The sequence below is a fragment of the Diceros bicornis genome, chromosome 19, assembly GCF_020826845.1.
Source record: "Diceros bicornis minor isolate mBicDic1 chromosome 19, mDicBic1.mat.cur, whole genome shotgun sequence".
Taxonomy (NCBI): domain Eukaryota; kingdom Metazoa; phylum Chordata; class Mammalia; order Perissodactyla; family Rhinocerotidae; genus Diceros; species Diceros bicornis.
The window spans coordinates 4,021,804-4,039,875 of record NC_080758.1 but is presented as its reverse complement, the minus strand read 5'-3'; the positions used below and the strand labels follow the sequence as shown (position 1 = coordinate 4,039,875).

The window sequence follows — 18,072 nt, the reverse complement described above, 5'->3', positions numbered from 1 at the left end:
GGCCTGAGATAACCTTAAGAACACAGGGGCCAGGACTCTGTGGTCATAGTTGGGCTTTTATATTTCATCCTAGAAGCCACTATGATGTCAGGCAGGGACGTGATGCAAGGCTCTGTTTGCTTAGCAGGGCAGGATTAGCGGATGCTGGAAACCAAGGGGGAGGCTGCAGGGTTGGTGGGGGGAGCATGATGCTGGCCTGGACCCCTGGGCTTAGAGGTAGGAGGGAAGGTAAGGACTCAGGATCAAGACCATTCCTTCTCTCCCTCTTTCTGAGAGCGTCCTGTAGTACTTTTTCCCTGAAGACATTTCCAAAGGCACCACTTAAGGCAGGAGTTGGCAAACAACAGCCCATGGACCAAATCCGCCTGCCACTGCTTTTTGTAAATAAAGTTTTATTGAAATATAGCCATGCCCATTAATTTACATACCACTCACTGCTGCTTTCCTGCTACAGTGGCAGAGTTGAGTGGTTGCAACAGAGCTTGTGGGGCCCATGGAGCCTAAGATAGTTACTAACTGGCCCATTTCAGAAAACCTTTGCCTGTCTCTGACCTAAGCAAAATGAGTGTGGGACACATTTTCAAAATACAAATCTGTTGGCTCGGAATCTTCCCAGCATTTAAAATGCGTTTAATTCCTCTGAAAAATGCTAAAGTATGCATATTTCAAAAATTAACATTTTCCTTAAGCTTTGACTGACATTGTACAAGAACCTCACTTTACACTCTAGCTTTAGAAAGTCAGGGTTGGAACTCGGACTTTGAAGATGTTGGGCAATATTATTTGTCTAAATTTGTGCCACAACGCCAGTCTCCCTATGCATTATTTTACTGTTTATCCTCTCTCGGAAACACTTATCTTTCTCGTCTCTGTCAAATAGGATCTTTAGGAGGATGTCCAAGAGCAGCTTTTAGTCTTTGCAAAGTCTTTGGGCTTCTTGCAAAAGAATTTTTATGAGTCTGCTTATGTGCAAATACAGAGCATCCCGCTAGGCCTGCAAACAGCAGAGGACGATGACGACGACAGAGCTGGTTTTCCAGATTCCACTGTTCTCCCCCCACCCCATCATATTCATGCTTTAACTCCTGGTTCCAAACGCCAGGCAGCGTTTTCAGATCCACTTGATTTAAAGATTTGAGCTGATTTTATTTGGAGAACTGGCCCTACGTCTGGCAGGCACCCGTGACCATTGGCAGAATTATGGGGTTGATACGAAACAGATGGGCTTGCTTTTTTATGTGCTGTGTTTTCTGCAATACACATGGGGAAAAAAGAAGCCGCTTTAACAATGTCTTGATTTTTCCACTGGTGTCAGAGGCATAAATGACGCCCGTTTATCTAGTCTTAATTTCAGCATCATTGCTGTGTAGGGGGCCTCAGACAGCTGGCAGAAGCTTGGCGACTTGGGAAATTTTGAGGCCCAACTTCTGCTAAGGTCTTAGAGAACTCTGTTATCTTTGGAATATAGATATTGAAGAAAAGACTTTGATATTCCAAAAATAAATTGTCATTAACGCTACTTACCAGGAGTACATTCAGACTGCTTAATCTCAGGTTATTGCTCAGACTCCGTCTGATGGCTTTTGTGTGGTTATTGCTGCCTGGCAGCAAGATGTAAGTAGGACTTGCCTGACCTGTCCAGAACTTCTCAGAGCCTTTACTATGGTCATATGTGGTGGGGCTCTTCAGGGAGGGCTTTTAGCGTAGACAGTGTTTTCCCAACTATCTTCATCCACAAAGCATCTCCCGTGCTAGGGTTCCATGGAACACGCTTTAGGAAACACTGGTGTCGTGCCCAGATGGTGAACTTTAGATCAGAGAGCCTGGGCGCTAATGGCAGACCTGCCAGTTAGTAGCTATGTGCCTTCGCACATGGCCTCTCCCCAGAGCCTCCACTTCCTAAATGTAAAATGGAGCTGAAAATGTAGTCCCTGCCTCCTGGGATTGTTTTCTTGGGATGAACACCCAAAAGAATTTGGTGGCTTCCCCTTGAGCATTCAAAACTATGTTCTCCTGTGATTAAGCATTCATTCAATTCACAATATTCCAGGGGCCCATTATTCACTATGAAGCTTAGTGAGGCTCTTGTACTTGCTTCTCTGTGTTTCTTAGCACCTCGGCTAACGAGCAAGGGAGAGAAAAGGCTGCTCAGGTGGCAGTGGGGGGAAAGGATGGCCCAGCACGAGGCCTGGAAGTTACTTAGGAATCGCAGTTACCTCCCGCTAAGGGGCAGAGATGGCTCCAGGTGGTTGTTAATAACCATTGACCTGCATTTTGATTCCACTAAAGTTTTCGTATTGCAGGATCAATCTCTCTCATTCATTCACTCACGCACTCCTTCATTCATTCACTCCGTGTGTCCAGGGCTGTGCTGGGCGCCGGAGGAGGGAGAGCCTGCTGTTGGGTCCCTGTTTCCTCCAAACTGGAAAGGCTGCAGCGTTCTCACTGCAGGGGCTGCAGTAGATCACAGATTCAGAGAGTTGCGCTCGCAGAGCTCTGGGGAAAGGTCTGCAGGGTTTCTGGGAATAGAGCCATAGGCCTGTAGGAGTTCTTTTTCCCCCCTTTAAATAAATTCGCCCTTCTTCCTGTATCTGTCCCTGCCCCGACTCCACGCCAGTGACCGTTTCTTCCTCCGTCTGAGCAGCGGGATCGTGTGGAGTGGGCTCGCTCCTCCCTGGAAGTGTGGCCCTGGTTCTGCTCCTATGCTCAGTACTCTCAGATACCCCACTCTTCAGTCGTTACACAATCATTTTCCAGGAGGAGTGAAGAAGGGCAAACCAAGAGTACTTGCACATCTAGGAGACGCAAAGTCCATTTTGAAAATTTGGTTTTGGACGTTCAGGCCCATCCTGGTGGTGGGTGATTTAAAACACCCAGCACTTTCTTTGTAGGTGGCCGTCAAGCCACATCTCTTGCAGCCTGGACACAAGCTGTTAGTCTTTTGACCCTAACTGCCATGATTTTAGTATATGCTGCTTGAATGATTATCTCGGCCCCGGCCCCGTTTCTCCTCCTTCTTCCCGTATCCCCGATAACAGTGCTGTTATCATCTGCTCTGCGGGGTCTAACACAGGGGTTAGGATGAGCGCTTTTGGAGCAGGTGCCCTGACTTCCAAGGCCACTCTGTCGCTTTAGCTGCATGACCTGGGAAAATTATTTCACATCTCTGTGCCTCCATTTGCGTCCTTGTAGTGTGGGTGATGAAAATAGTGACCTGCCTTCAGGGTCTGGATGGGAATGGGATGAGCTAATTCATGTTAAATGCTTAGGACAGAGTTAGTCACACAGCAGGCGCTCAATAGATGCTGCTGTTGCTGGTGACAATGACAACAAAACAAACCTTGGTTTCCTGGACTCTTCCATATGTTAATGCGCCGCGCTGGTTTCTCACCTGGCTCTAATGACGAATCTCTGGAGTCCTCCCTCCTTTCTCTGCTGGCCCCATTGCCCTCACCCTGCCTGTCCCCTTTCAGTGGGCTCTCTGCGTCCAGCCTCGTTTCCCTGCAGTCTGCTGTTCACATCAGCATCCTCTGTGGTCTTTCCTCAACGTTGACCTCACACCAGGTCCCTCAGGGATTCCCATGCCCTCACGGCTCCTATCACGGCCACTCACAGCTCTTCTTGAGTAGGCCCCAGCCTCCCCTCCATCCTCTCCATCCCCTCCGATCCAGAAACCATGAACTCCAGCCCAAGAGTTCTCAGATTTAAGTACACAGACCCATGCCAGCAAGTTAGGAACACTAAGGACAACACAGCATTGTTATCTTTTCATTTATCAATATATATTTAATTAAAAGATTCTTTTCTTATGTTGAGATTATGTTCTTCCTAATTATTTATAGTCAGTGGTGACGGTAATAGGTGATAGTTTTGTGTATGTGTATTTGTGGGCATGTGTTGGGCATTAGTTGGCACCATAAAAAGTTAGCATCTCTGTGTGGATCCCAATTTTATATGTGGAAGTTTTCCTGTGCTTCTGAACCTCAGAGATTAGGGACTTAGGGATCAGAACTTAGAGATCAGATCTTGCTTCCCTGTGTTGTTCTCCATCCCTCAAACACCACATACTGTCATGCTTTTATGGACTTGTACCTTTTATTCAACTCCTACTCAACCTCCAAGGCCCAGCTCTAATATCCTCTGCCCCCAGTAGCCTTCCCAGAGTTTCCCACCCCCAGGAAGGAAGAATTACTTCCTCTGCAGTTGTGATCCTCCGTCCTGCTTCTTCCTGGTGACCCCATGCACTTTGGTTTTCTCTGCGGCCAGCGAGCCCACCAGGGCAGGGGTGTGTCCTGCACCTCTTCATTCCGCCTCAGGCCTGGCACGGTGCTTTGTTCACAGAGGATGGTCGCTAAGTATTGCCAGATGGATTCTTTTGGGCAGGGAAGACTCACCAAAGAAGTCGAGGCCACACTCTGTTGGTCCACATTCCAGCTTCGTGTTTGCCCCTTTCATAGCTCACATCACATTCCAGAGTTATCTTGTTGTTTCCTTGTTTGTTTTCTTCCTCCTCCATAAGCAGGTGAGCTTCATGCAGAGTGAGATAGCATGTCGATTGTGTTTACTGCTCTGTCTCAAACTCAGAGCAACCCTGGCACATGGTAGGCCTCTGCTGATACTCGATGAATGAGTTTGTGAATGAATGAATGAATGAATGAAACAAAGTCGTGTCCCAATATTGTCTGATACAGACGGTGCTTGTCTTCCCTACGAGGCACCTGGTACCTGACCTCACTCCCCCAGTGAGATGGGGCTTCCCTTCTATTGTGTTTTGGGGGCAAAGTGTCCTGGTGAAGTGGAAGGAGACGGGGATAGGTCAGTGGATAGAAGCCGAGGAAGCAGAAGTGCCTGATGTCACTAAGGGGGGTGGACTTTGGAGTCAGACGGCGGGGGCCGGGTCCTGGCTCCAGCACTGGCAGTTCCGCATCCCAGATTCACAGGTCGAGCAGGTGTTTATTTGAGCACCTCCTGGGTGCCAGGCACCAGGAAAGATGCCAGGGACCTGTGATGAACAAGACGGTCACAGATCCTGTTCTCCTGGAGCGTGCGTTGGTTCCAGTGGGAAAGACAGATGACAACAATAAACAGTAGTACATCCCAGGATGATATCTGAGAGTGATCGGGGCTGTTATGAGTAAAGGATTTGGCCCTGCACCAGGTGAGGAGGTTAGCCCGTAAGCTCGGTGAGCTCAGCCACGGCATCGGTGTCCTTCACTGTGTTGTTCTAGAACAGTGCCTGGCCTGTAGGTTTGTGTGATCCATCGACGGGGCAGGTGGGTGGGGTTGGGTACTGGGGGACAAGTGCACCCACTGCTCTGAGCCTGAGAGGGGGCCGGGAGAGGGTTGCAGTTGCCTAAGTGACCAGAGGTGGGAAGGGCTGGAGGGAGCACCTGCAGCTCCAGGTCTGATGTCAGCGGGGCGCCTGCCCCGCCCACCACTGGGAACCTCCCGAGGCCTCCCTCCTGCCCTGTAGCTCACGTTGTACTTCCCCAGGCAGATGTGGGGAACGGTTTTCATTAATTAATTGCTAATGCCTCACAGGCGGCAAAGGTGCCCCTGGAACTTAGCGCTGCTGTGTCGTTGAGAGGCTGGAGGGACCTGCTAATGTGTTTGCACCTCCGAATCCTCCCCCATGTGGGAGGGAGGTTCCTCAGCAGCTCCAGAGAGACACTGAGAATTCGTGGGCTGGGGACACAGGGAAGCTGGCAGGTGCACCCAGCCCTCCCTTCTCTCTGTGAACACCTGCGTACGGTGCACACACGCTCACCCTGTGTGTACATGCGCACCCGTGTAGGTGCACACATATGCACATTCGCACACACCCACTCTCCTACATGCACGCTCATCCACGTTCACACCCACCCTCGAGTGTGTGGGCCACATACCAGGAGGACCCACCCCCACCTCTTGCTCACTCAGACCCCCGTGCACACAGGCAGTGACACATTCGTGCCCTTTCTGCCGGTGAGGCGGTTTATAAGTAATTCCTTCATTGAACGGCACAGCATCTCTTCTGAGGTTTGTGTTCTTAGGTTGCAAGTCACACCCTCACCCAGCCTGGCCGTGGGCCTGAGCCAGCTGGGGGATGGCAGAGGGGGACAGGGCACTTCCTCCCAAGGGGACACTGGAGGCATGGTCTTCAGACCTCTGGAGCCTGTCGCCACCTGGGCTTGGGGGTCTTCATTCCCCCGATGACAGCAGGCTCCCCAAGGAGTCACTCAGACTGGAGTGTCTGTCCTGGTCATTTGGTAAATGAACAAATCAGATCTTCTGAGCTAAAGATCCCCCGGTGGCTCCTTGCTGAATTTTGAATCAAGTTCAAACCCCTGCCCAGCTCCCCAGCCACATCCACGGCTCTCACCTGCTGTGTTCTTCCTCCAAGCCCTTGACCTCGCTCTTCCTCTGTCTGGGACCCTCTTCCCTGGCCCAGCCCCTTGTCTACATGGCTGGCACCCATTCATACTCAGGCTTCTGCTCCAACAGCCCCACTCAGAGCAAGCTTTCCTAACCGTCTGTTTACAGTCGGCCCCCCGTCCCCCAGCTCCCTGAGCAGGCCCTAGGGTACGTCCGTCCTCGTGTCTGTAAAGATCTTCTTCAGCATATGGGCTCCTACCTCATGTGCCCACCCTGTTCTGGGCACCGGGGACTCAGCTGTAAACCAACCACCAAAGACCCTGCCCTCAAATTGGGGATGGAGCGAGGAGTGGAGACAACCCCAGGCAGACAAATAATTGTGTGTACGTGTGTGTACATGTGTGTGTGTACACGCACACAGACGTACACACACACCAGGTGATAAATGCAGTAAGGAAAAGTGAGGAGAGGGAGGCAGCAGAGAAGGATGGGGTGCAGTCTTGCGTGGGATGAGCAGGCACGGGTTCTTAACGTCTTCATCTGGCGACTGTCTCCCTCAGGCGACGAGAAGCCCCGTGAAGGCAGGAATTTCTTTCTGCTCACCTCTGTGCGTTCCATGCCTGGTGCAATTCCTGGCGCATGGCTGGTGTCAGTATGTGTTTGTTGAACGAATGAATGAATTCTTGAGGGGAGAGAGGTGTGCAGTCTGCTCCGTGGCCAAAGTGCCCAGCGCACGCCCCAGGCTGTGCTGTGAGGAGCCCTGTGTGTCAGCCTTGGGGTGGGAACCCCAGTGCCTGCTGCAGCCACTAGGGGCAGAGGTGGCAGGGGGAACGGGGAGTCAGGGGGTTAAAATAGTGCTGGTGGTGATGGTGGTGAGGAGGAGGAGGCTGGGGAGGAAAGGGATGCTGAGGAGGGGGACGCGCTGTCCCTTCTGCCCACCTTCCATCGGGTCAGGCAAGCCACATGGCCAAGGCCCCAGGCAAGGATTTGGGAGGTCCCCCATCTCCCCGACCCCCAGCGAGGACATGGCAAGGGTGAGGATGCAGGTAAGAGGAGAAGGGCGCCAACGCTTCAGCCTCTGCTGGTGAGTGACAGCCAGGCTGTGGACCCAGATGCCTGGTTCCAGCACCTGTGTTCTTAACAACTACGCCATATTGGTTTTCATAACATGCCCTAAATGTTAATGCACAGTAATGATGATAACAAATGGGCAGAGATGAGGTGGGTAGGGGAGCTGGAGCAGATCTTGGAGAGCTGTACAGGCTTGGTGATTAATTTGCATTTTGTCCTAAATGAGAAGAGAAGCCTCTAGGAGTGGGGGTGGGGGTAGGGTGTAGGTGAGCAGGAAAGTGATACAATTAGAGTTATATTTGTAAGAGGTCATGGGGAGACCAATTAGAGGCCTGTGTGAGCATCTGGCGTAGAGATGCTGGCTCCCTGGACCAGGGTCTCAGCAATGCAGGTGCAAACAGAGTGGGATTTGGGGTCTGAATGTAGTTTATTCTATGTGATGCTCCCTTTTGCTTTGGCTGCTAGGAAGCTCAGAGCCACATGTGTGCCCTCTTCTGACACCCACGAGGTATCTATACTCCTTTGATGCTGTGGTCCGGTCCAGACTCCCCTTTCCTCCAATTTCCTCAAATGCTCATTCTTTTTTTTTTTTTTTTTTTGTGAGGAAGATCAGCCCTAACATCCATGCTAATCCTCCTCTTTTTTTTTTTTTTGCGGAGGAAGACCGGCTCTGAGCTAACATCTATTGCCAATCCTCCTCCTTTTTTTAACCCCAAAGCCCCAGTAGATAGTTGTATGTCATAGTTGCACATCCTTCTAGTTGCTGTATGTGGGACGTGGCCTCAGCATGGCCGGAGAAGCGGTGTGTCGGTGCGTGCCCGGGATCCGAACCCAGGCCGGGCCGCCAGCAGCGGAGCGCGCACACTTAACCGCTAAGCCACGGGGCAGGCCCCATTCTTTTTTTTTTTGATGAGGAAGATTCGCCCTGAGCTAACATCCATTGCCAGTCTTCCTTTTTTGTTTTTTGTTTTTTTTTGCTTGAGGAAAATTAGCTCTGAGCTAACATCTGTGCCAGTCTTTGTTTTGTATATGGGACTCCTCCACAGCATGGCTGATGAGTGGAGTAGGTCCACGCCCGGGGTCCAAACTCATGAACCTGGGCTGCCGAAGCAGAGTGCAGAACTTTTTAACCACTCGGCCATGGGGCCGGCCCCTCAAATGCATTTTATCTTGTTGGGTGTGTGTGTTTCTGGTAACTGCCACCCATCCTTTGTGGAATGAGGCAAGGTATAAACAAAGCAATCACAATGCTCCATCGTCCCCATGCTCATCTCTGGGGATCTTCGTCTTCATCTTCAAACAAGCCTAGAGGCTTGGGGAGACCTGTCCAGTTCTTTTCCTGTTGTGCCAGAAATGCCTCCAGGACAGCCAGCTTTCCTGGGGCCACGTGGCACTGGTGGTTCTACTCCCATCTGGCGTTCGTGGGCGGAGGAAGGAAAGGAGAGGATAATAACATGGAATCAGCTGCCTCTGGGAAGAGAAGGACCCATCTGCACCCCGCACGCCTAGAGCATGGAGCTGGGGAGATGGTGGCGGGAGGGATCCCTGACCCGTGCGCTTTGGTCTCCCTGGCTTGATCACTCCCACACCCGAATTTCCTGGGCCTCTCCTGGGTGCTGGGCTCTGGCTGCTGGAGTTTCAGCTGAAAACAGGGCAGAGGATGTCGCTGCCTTAGGTGCCTTTGGTTTGCTGAGCCTGCAGGGAGAAATTCTCAAACAAGACACCCCTGGGCTCATCCTCTGCACAGGCAGCCTGTGGCCACAGCCTCTGGTACACAGTTAACGCTCAATTAATGACAGCTAGAGAGAGTGGTTGGCTGGGACAGTGCTGGTTTATGCCTCTTGTCTTGGTGTGCCATCCATTTGTGTCCTCTCTGGGTGATAAATTTATATAGTCAGCCTAAAAGCAGCTTAGAGATTTGAGAGGGGTCTCCGGAGTCAGGCTGCTCGAGGTCATGCCCCATCCCCAGCATTTCCTCGCCTATGTCAGTCCACAAAATGGCTCAGTGCCCTGAGACTCAGTTTACTCATCTGTACAATGTATATAATAACAGTCTCTACTCGTAGACTCACTGTGAGGGTAAAATAAGATAATGCCTTAGGACAGTACCTGGCCCTGAGCAAGCAGTGGCTAACTTTCACTCCATAATAATTATTGTATTACTTATATAAATTGTTATCGTGAAAATTTCTACCGAGCCAGAGGGGAGGGGCGTGGGGAGATGGGTGAAATAGGTGAAGGGGATTAAGAGGTACAAACTTCCAGTCATAAAATAAATGTCACGGAGATGTAATGTACAGCATAGGGAATACAATCAATAATATTGTAATAACTTTGTGACAGATGGTTACTAGATTTGTGGTGATCAATTCATAATGTATATAAATGTTGAATCACTGTGTTTACACCTGAAACTAATATAATTATGTCAACTATATTTCAATAAAAAAAATTTTTTTTTAAATTTCTGCCAAAACCACCCATGCTAGCATGGTATGTTAATCAGAATGGCCATGAAGTCTAGAAACATAGATAATATTATTTTACACAGATTGTAACATACTATCAATCACTTGTGTATTATGTATATTTACCTATGTTTCCAGACTTCGTGGCCTCCCTGTGGCCACACTGAACCTTCCTCTCAACCCCAGGTATGCAGATGATTATTATCTTTATTTTACAAATGTGGAAACTGAGCTCAGAGGGCTGAGTGGCTTGCCCACAGCCCTGGGCTACTGACGGGCACAGTCCTTTGGAACTTGAGGGGTGGCTCCAGGGGCTGCTAGCCAGGGCTGCCCATCACTGGGGCACCCGTCACTGGGGCCTTGGGTGTTCAGACACCACCGAGCTCTTCTCCAGGCTGAACTCGGCAGGGCCCGGATTCGGAGCAGGCCACAACGGGCCTCAGTGGGGAGTAGGTGGCACAGGGACACCTCAGGTAGGAAAGGTGGGAGCTGAAAACCCTTCACTGGGTCTGACAGTGACTGGCCCATCACAGGTCCCGGCCCCTCCGACTGTGCGTGGCCTCCTTCCTCTGTGCACCCTCCTGGAACTTGCTCACTCCAGCCTCCTCCTCCGGTATCTTCGAGTCTCTCTGGAGCTTCTGGCTTTGTATGAACTCGGGCTCCCAGCCCCTTCCCATAGGCAGCAGTGAGGCAAACTAACCCCCTAGGTGTGGAATTGGCATGTGCTCGCCGCTGTGTGTGTCTGTGTGTGGGTGCAGGGTGTCCTGGCTGAGGTCCAGGCTCATGTGCCAGCAGCTGTGCTGGGGAACACTGGCGGGCCTGCGAACTTCCACCCACGTGACACTGGGAGGTTAAGTCAGAGAGCCCAGAGGGGACTCAGGTCAATGTCACTGCTGGAAGAAACATCCCTTCCCTGTCCCAGGAGGGATTTGAGGCAACTCAGGCATTTTTTCTTGGTCCTGCCATGGTGATGGCCTGGACTCGGGTCTAAGGTGTGCCGGTCAGCTGGGGGCCCGGTGAGCTGGTGGAGACGGCACTGCTGTTGCCCACGGCTCTCCAGCTGCACCATTTTGGTAGCTGCATTTTGCTTTCCATTCTAACTAATCTTCTTTCTAAAAAATAATACACATCATATACTACAAAGTGGCCTGTGGTGAAGCCCACATCTCCCTCTCTCCCAGGCCAGTGCTCCCCATTTCTTGGGGCCCCCTGCAGACGTTTTCTCTGCATGTACTGGCACGTGCGTGGCTTTGGCCCCCTTTTGCTCGTTGGTGGCATATGCTGTGTGACTTTGCATGCTGACTTTTTTTGACCTAGCAGTTTGTCTTGGCCAGGTTTCCTGTCTGCACACAGAGATCTGCTTTATTCTTTTCCGAGTCTGTACCCGGGTCATTGAGAGGAAGGATGATGACTTAACCAGTGCCCTATCGATGGGTGGGTATGTGGCTACCAGTCTCTTGTATGACAAACAACAGTGCCATGAGCTTCCTCGGGCATCCATCTTTATGCAGCCCACAGAGTGTACAAAAGTGGCCTGGTTTTCTGAACAAGGAAGGGATCCAGGGGGAGCTGCTTCCCTTTGTCCATTCATGGACTGACTTGTTCTGCAGCTGTGCACTGAGGAGCACAGCCAGGTCTGTGCTGGGGTCCACGGCGGAGCGCTGACAGCTGTGCGGGAGGGGCAGGTACCCGGGGATCATTACAGCTCCTTGGGGCCTGCACAGTGGCTTTGGGAGCACAGGGCAAGGGACTGACCCTCGTCTGGGACAGGAAAAGGCAGGGGCTTCCTGGAGGAAGTCAGGTTGAGCTGAGTAGCTGAAGTTTATGCGGTAGAGATGAAGCTGAGGGGAGAGCAGCACAGTGGGAGGGTGTAGTGGGAGCAAAGGTTCTGGGGTGGGAGAGGCTTCATGGTGGAATTCGCTGTCTTCAAACCCCTATGGCTCCAGTGGGCTTGAGAGGGTTGCAGGAGGCAGGGTCTCCACAGATGGGATGTGGAGCACACGGACTCATGAGCTGGCAGGTGCCACCTGTAGGCACACGCGTTTGGAATGGGCCCCAGCGAGTCTCCATTGCTCTGAGGACCCTCTTGGGCCCTAGGCTTTGGACAATCACTGGTGGCCCCTCGGGGTGAGGGGAATCACCTCAGGCCCCCCCCAGGAGTCACGCAGGATTGGCGGTCACTTGAGCCCTCCCTTGGTTTTCATCTTGCAGATGAGATGGACCAAACGCCCTCAGCACGCTCCGAATATCTGGTCTCAGGGATTCGAACTCCCCCCGTGAGGAGGAACAGCAAACTGGCCACTCTGGGCAGGATCTTCAAACCCTGGAAATGGAGGAAAAAGAAAAACGAGAAACTGAAGCAGACGACGTCCGGTGAGCACCGGGGAGAGGGGACCCGGCGTCATTGTCACCTTGCTTTCCGTGGCCGATGTTGTCTTCCCAGGCCCCACACGGGAGAGGCAGGCTGTGCTCTGTGGCCTCTGTTGGCAGGAGCTGCTCAGCCTCCTCTGGGTCACCTCCTTCCACTGGCCCTTCCAGGTCCCACCTGGCTGGGGACGGGTCAGCACCGGGCACGCCTCTAACCCATTCACTGCCCAGACCCTGGGGGACACACAAGTCACCAGGGACCTTGTTAAAATTGTAGACTCCAAGTCAGTGCAGAGCGGGGCTGGGCCAAGAACCTGACTTATAACAGTCCCTCACTTGCTGACCACACCCGAGTAGCAAGCACCCAGCCCTCCTGCACCTGGAACCTCACTTTGACAACCCTGGGGCCTGGGCCCCTCTCCAGAGATTCGGGGTCAGTTGGCCTGGGTTGGGTCCGGATCCTGCGGTCCCTGAGAGCCGCCTGGTGATTCGGAGGGTTAAGGCCCTCGGTTTGGGCTTGATGCCTCGTGGCTTCTCCTCCTGGAGGCCAGAGCCAGCCGCTGCCTGGCTCCTAACTCTCATTCTGGAGAGGCTTCCTACCTGGTGCTCCTGTCCCCACACCCTCCCGCCAGAGGATCCAGGAGCTTCCCCACTCACCTGTGGCTGCATCCTCATACCCTGCCAGTCCCAGCTCTGTGGGAAGTTGGGTCGGGACATGTTGTACCATTGCCCCTGCTCCCTCGAAATCCACCCTGGAAACTATGGCCGTGAGACTGAACCGCTGGAGATGCGTGTGGTGACAGTAAAGCAACTGACAGTGATGGAATAGCCACAGAGCACGTTTCTAACCACCTGAATCCTCAGGACCACTCCTGTCAGCCAGTCTCGTCCTGTGACCCTGCCCGTCTCAGGGATGGGAAGGGGCTCAGAGAGGGGAAGCTACTCCTAGGGTCAGGCAGTTAGCAGGTTGTGGGGCCGGGGCGGGTCTGGCTCTTGGATGACAGGGTGTCCCTGGAGTCCTTGGTGGAGGGGAGGTCGGTGCTCTGAGAAGCAAACCCCAGGGGGAGACAGCATCTCAGCTCCCACAGGCCTCTGGATGAGCCACACGCCTGTTAGCTACGGCGGGAAACAATTAGTGTGGGAGCTGCTCACGTGGAGTTAGTCCTGGGCCCTGGGGACCGGCCTGGTAAGTGGCCGTCTCAGGCTGTTGCCTCTGGTGGTCCCCTGGGTGCCTGTTTCCTTCCCAGCCTTGAAGAGGCGCAGACAGCGGGGCTCAGGATGGCGGAGACAGAGCCAGTGCAGGGCTGCCACAGCAGCAGGTCCCCCACTCACACTTTTTTACGTTTTACGAACTTATTTTGTTAACCTCCCAAGAAGTTGATTGATGAATTCTCCTTGTCAAGAATCAGAGCAGAACAAACACCATTATTCAGTGAATCTTGAGCGCCTCCTGTGTGCCAGGCGCAAGGTAGACGCGGGCCCTGCCTGCTTAGAGCTTACCGCGAGTGGGGAGTCGGGCGACAGACAAGTGAGCAGTGAACCAACATGCGAGACAGTCACAGTCACGACTGTGGTGGGCCCCAAAGGAGCCGAGTAGGTGCTGGGGAGGAAGTGGGCAGTGGTAGGCATTGCTTTCCGTTGGGTGGTCTGAGAAGACCCAGGTGAGGAGGCAGCATTGAGCTAACTTCATTGACTCCCTTGAGGAAAGCAGGGAAGGGCATTGTGGCAGTGGGAACAGGCCATGCAAAGGCACTAAGTTGGGGAAGGCTTGTCTGTGCATCAGTGAAGGCCGAGGGGACCAGAGCAGAGTAACCTCTATGACCTTGGGGGAGCACCTGATATTTTCCAGGTCGTGGGATTAGAGGGTTGAGCTGCATGCTCTGAGGACTCCATGTCCCCAGGCCCCCTTGTCATAGTGGGCGAGTGACCTGTAAGGTCATCAGGGTGCTGAGGCGACCCCATGGGGCATTGAGGGTCTCCAGGTTAATACCTGTAGTGTCCCCACCTTCGGGCCCTTTATGAACATTTGGAAATCTGGGGAACAGGACTGCATTTCGTTTATTTATTTTAAACTGTTCTTTCCCCCTAAGTGTGGGATGTTATTTATTTCAGTATATCAAACCCTGATTTCACAGGCGTCATTGGTTCGGTTGAGATAAAGTAAAAATAAAGATGATTTAAAGAAAAAAAACGAAGCCAACAGTGGCTTGGGCGGGGCGAGGAGTGGGCAGCACCATGACAATGGCTCTCATCTGAGCCCGTGCCTGCTCTGGGGGTGGCCCGGGCAGTGGGGGCAGTGCCCTGAGCTGGGGACAGCAGACCCTCGCAGCTGCCTCTTCGGGCCACTGGGAGGACTCACGAGTCAGTACAGGTGATGGCCTGAATCCGAGCTGGTCCCTGTGAGCACCGTGCAGTGCTGGTGGGACCACGGGGTCCCTCGGTTCTTCCCTCGTTCTGCTCGTCCCTGTTTTTCAGATGGACGGCAGCCTCTTTACCTACACCTCCCAAAGTCAGAGTTCAAGTTCTCAGTTTCATCCACGCGTCCGGCACCTGGAAACTAGATTGGACATTGGGCTGCAGAAGGGAAATTATGTCCCCTTTGCCCGAAAATGTCTTCTCTCTGAACTGTTTGGGTTTCCCTGTTCATCCTTCGCTCTCAGCGTAAACACCCTCAGGGGAGCCCGCTGATGTCCCAGCCCGGCCCACCGACTCCCGCCCCAGTGCCCTCCAGTTCTGGATTATTCACTCGCCTGTTTTTAGATGTTTGTCCTCTGCCCCAGTGTGCTGGCCCTCAGGCAGAGTCCACGCCTGGCCTGCTCACAGCTGTATCCCCCGCGGGCACACAGTAGGTGCTCAGTAAGTAGTTTGGAATAAATTAAGTCACTTCATCGTCATTACCTGTTTGTTGTCTGTCTCCCACTAGACTTTCAGCCCCGACAGGTGTGCGGCTGCTGTGTCCCCACTGCAGCCCTCACTCATCGGGCAGAGTGATTGCAGATACGGTGACCAGGTGACCCGTGGGCCCTTGTCATCCAGGCTTAATAGCCGGCACTTTGTTTGCATCTTGCAAAGACAGGGTCTGCGGGATTACATAGCTTTGTATTTGGAAACTGAGTTCTACTGTAGGCACATCGTTTTCTGGGCAGTTAGAGAAAAGGTAGAGACTGTCAGGTGGAGTGAGCCCCCCGCCCCCCGTGAGGGGAGAGGCAGAGGCAGGGAGAACTTGGGGGCAGGTTGCTGGAGTGTTTTGCTCTGGGGTGGGGAGGTGGGAAGGGCTATTCCAAAGGAGGAATTGACAAGAATTGGCAGGTTAGGGGTGGTGGAGGAGAATGGGGGCCCGGCCTCCTCCCTCGCTGTTCATCTGGTGAATTCTCTGAAAGCATTAACGTGGGGTTTATTGGATAACCCTTTGGTGGGACAGTTGCTCAGAAGTCTGGTCTGTGAACCGACACGACGAGTGGTCAGGATGTGTTTAGCAAATGATAATAGGAACTGCAGAAAAGTGCCCCGGGGTCTCGGGGGCAGAGAGAGGACGCGTTCCTGAGCTGGTAAATTAAGGAGCATCTGGCAGGGGGTAGGAATGGGCAGTGGGAGCCAGCTTAGAGAAGGGTGTTATACGAGGTGTTGCTTTTCAGATGAATCACAGAAATTATCGCCTTAAAAAATCCACTCAGTGTGCTGCCATTCTGCTGTGCTTCGAGCACATTGCCCAGCAGATTGCTCAGTAAGGAAGCTTGAGATTCCTGAACAGACAGCCCCTCCCCGTGGGCCAGGCCCCCAACCCCGAAGTCACCTGCTGCCTCGCTGTTCCATTCTGTCAACTGGAGGCCGGCGTTGGCCGAGGCTCAGCCGGGGCCACGCGACGTCCTTGCCCGTGACTCACCTGGGTGTTGTGTGTTGTGCAGCGCTGGAGAAGAAGATGGCTGGCAGGCAAGGTCGGGAGGAGCTCATCAAGAAGGGGCTGCTGGAGATGATGGAGCAGGGTAAGTGGGACCACCGCCCGGGTGGGGTGCTGGGCCCGGGAGTGCAGACCTGGGCATCTCGTGTGGGCCCAGGAAGCCTGTCAGGGCGGGATGGGAACTGGAGGAGTCCGGTGTCCAGATGTGGTGGCTGGAGCCAAATGAGGCCTCCACAGTTGGAGGAATTCTCCCAGAGTCAAGACCCATGGGCCCAGCCCTCGCGACCTCCAAGAACCTGTCAGTGAGTTTAAGGCCGCCTCCTCCTGGGGCTCGGAGCTGAGAGCAGTCATTTCCCTGGGGAATGTCTGTGGCTGCCCGCCTGAGCTGGGTGTGGATTAAGTTAGTGGTTAGCTCTGATTCCCCTGAAGTGGTAGCAGTGGCTTTCATTTTTTTAATCTTCACATTTCATCCTTCATTAGGGCAGGTTATTTTTACTTCCACTACCACCCACTACTGCTGCTCCCATTTATTACGCATCAATGAAATGCTGGTGCTGTGCTAGGCATTGGACCCGCCTTATCCCTTTCGCCCTCACAGCATCCCCAGGAGCAGACGTGGTTGTTATCCCCAGTTTGCAGATGAAGACTGTGAGGGTCCCGAAGGCAGCTGCCCCGGGTCACACAGCCGGAGGCCAAGACGCTGTTCAGACTCTGGCCTGGAGATCTTAATCAGGTGGTGTCTGCGTGGCCGCCTTTGTTTGCATCCTTCAGAAACACCGGTTATTATCGCTAGCACAATTAATTCACAAAATTCTTGCGTTCCTCTGTCTGCGCCGCGGAGACAGTGTGAGGCGTGAGGCCCAGGACGTGGATCCTGACGCTAACCCTGCATGCTCTCTAGTTCTCTGAGATGCTACAGCTTAGGGAGGGCATTTCACAAACCCTCACTGCCGCTTAGAAGTCTCTCTGGAGCTGGACCAACTCCTGCCTCCCGATTGAAGGACCAGCCTTAGGAGCCAGTTCCCCGAGGGTGTATCAAGATTCCCATCTCCCCCTTTCAGCCTTAAAATACTACGGGTGTCTTTGTAATTGGGCCCAGGTATGAGGAATTAGGGAGGTTGCTCATGAGGTCCGTGAATCAGATTTATAAAATGCTCTGAGCCTGGCCGGGCCTAATGGCTCACAGGCCCAACATGGTCTGAAGCCTTTGTCATCACTTCCGTTCTTTAGATTCAAAGAGTGAAATATTCTGATGATGCTATTTTCAGGGGCAACCTACATTGGCCATTGTATAATACTCAAATAATTAATATGTTATTCTAGTAAATACTACCACTGATCAAATCCTAATAATCAGACTTCGCATGTGAAAGGGAGCTTGGAATCAGTCCTGTGGTCAGATGTTGAATGTTCTAGTCTGACTCTCGGATTTGGAAGAATGTTGTTGGTGAGCTAGAAATCTGGGCTCTTTCAATTTGGATGGGACAAAGCAGCTCCAAACTCGGGCATTTTGAACATGTTGCCGACAAACCTTACTCCGGATCTTGGAGGAGGGGAAGGGGAAGTAGAAACAGGACTAAGACCTGTTCATCATAGGTCCTAAAAAATATTGTTGAATGAAGAATCAGTAAAGGTGTGGTTTTGATTCCCGTCAAAAATGAAGTGATGGTTGAATAACTAAAGGGGAAAACTTCAGGGAGAAGTGGTTTGCCTTTCCTAAACTCTGAATCTTTGTAAAACGACTTTGTGATGGACGGAGAACAGAGACGCGGGGACAAACCCTGCCGAGTCGTCCACTGTCAGCGTGGCAGCGGCCGAGTTGACAGGGTTGCTGCGGGAGCTGCTCCCCTGGCTCCGTGTGTTCGCTGGGATGTCGCCCACCAGCCCTCCTCCAGTGTCACTCTAGGTTGGGTC

General features: G+C 52.7%; 1 protein-coding gene across 2 annotated transcripts in view; it reads left to right on the top strand.

Annotated features, from left to right (window-relative positions):
• The window catches only part of PHACTR3 (phosphatase and actin regulator 3), a 245,211-nt gene that overhangs the window by 131,689 nt on the left and 95,450 nt on the right, over positions 1–18,072 (top strand). Inside the window, exons 2-3 of one of the 2 annotated variants that reach the window (XM_058562383.1) lie at positions 12,105–12,266; positions 16,166–16,243. In XM_058562383.1, coding sequence (XP_058418366.1) covers positions 12,110–12,266; positions 16,166–16,243 — 235 coding nt within the window. In that variant the 5' untranslated portion in view covers positions 12,105–12,109. The remainder of the gene's footprint in view (positions 1–12,104; positions 12,267–16,165; positions 16,244–18,072) is intronic. The other variant, XM_058562384.1, reaches the window with a different exon arrangement.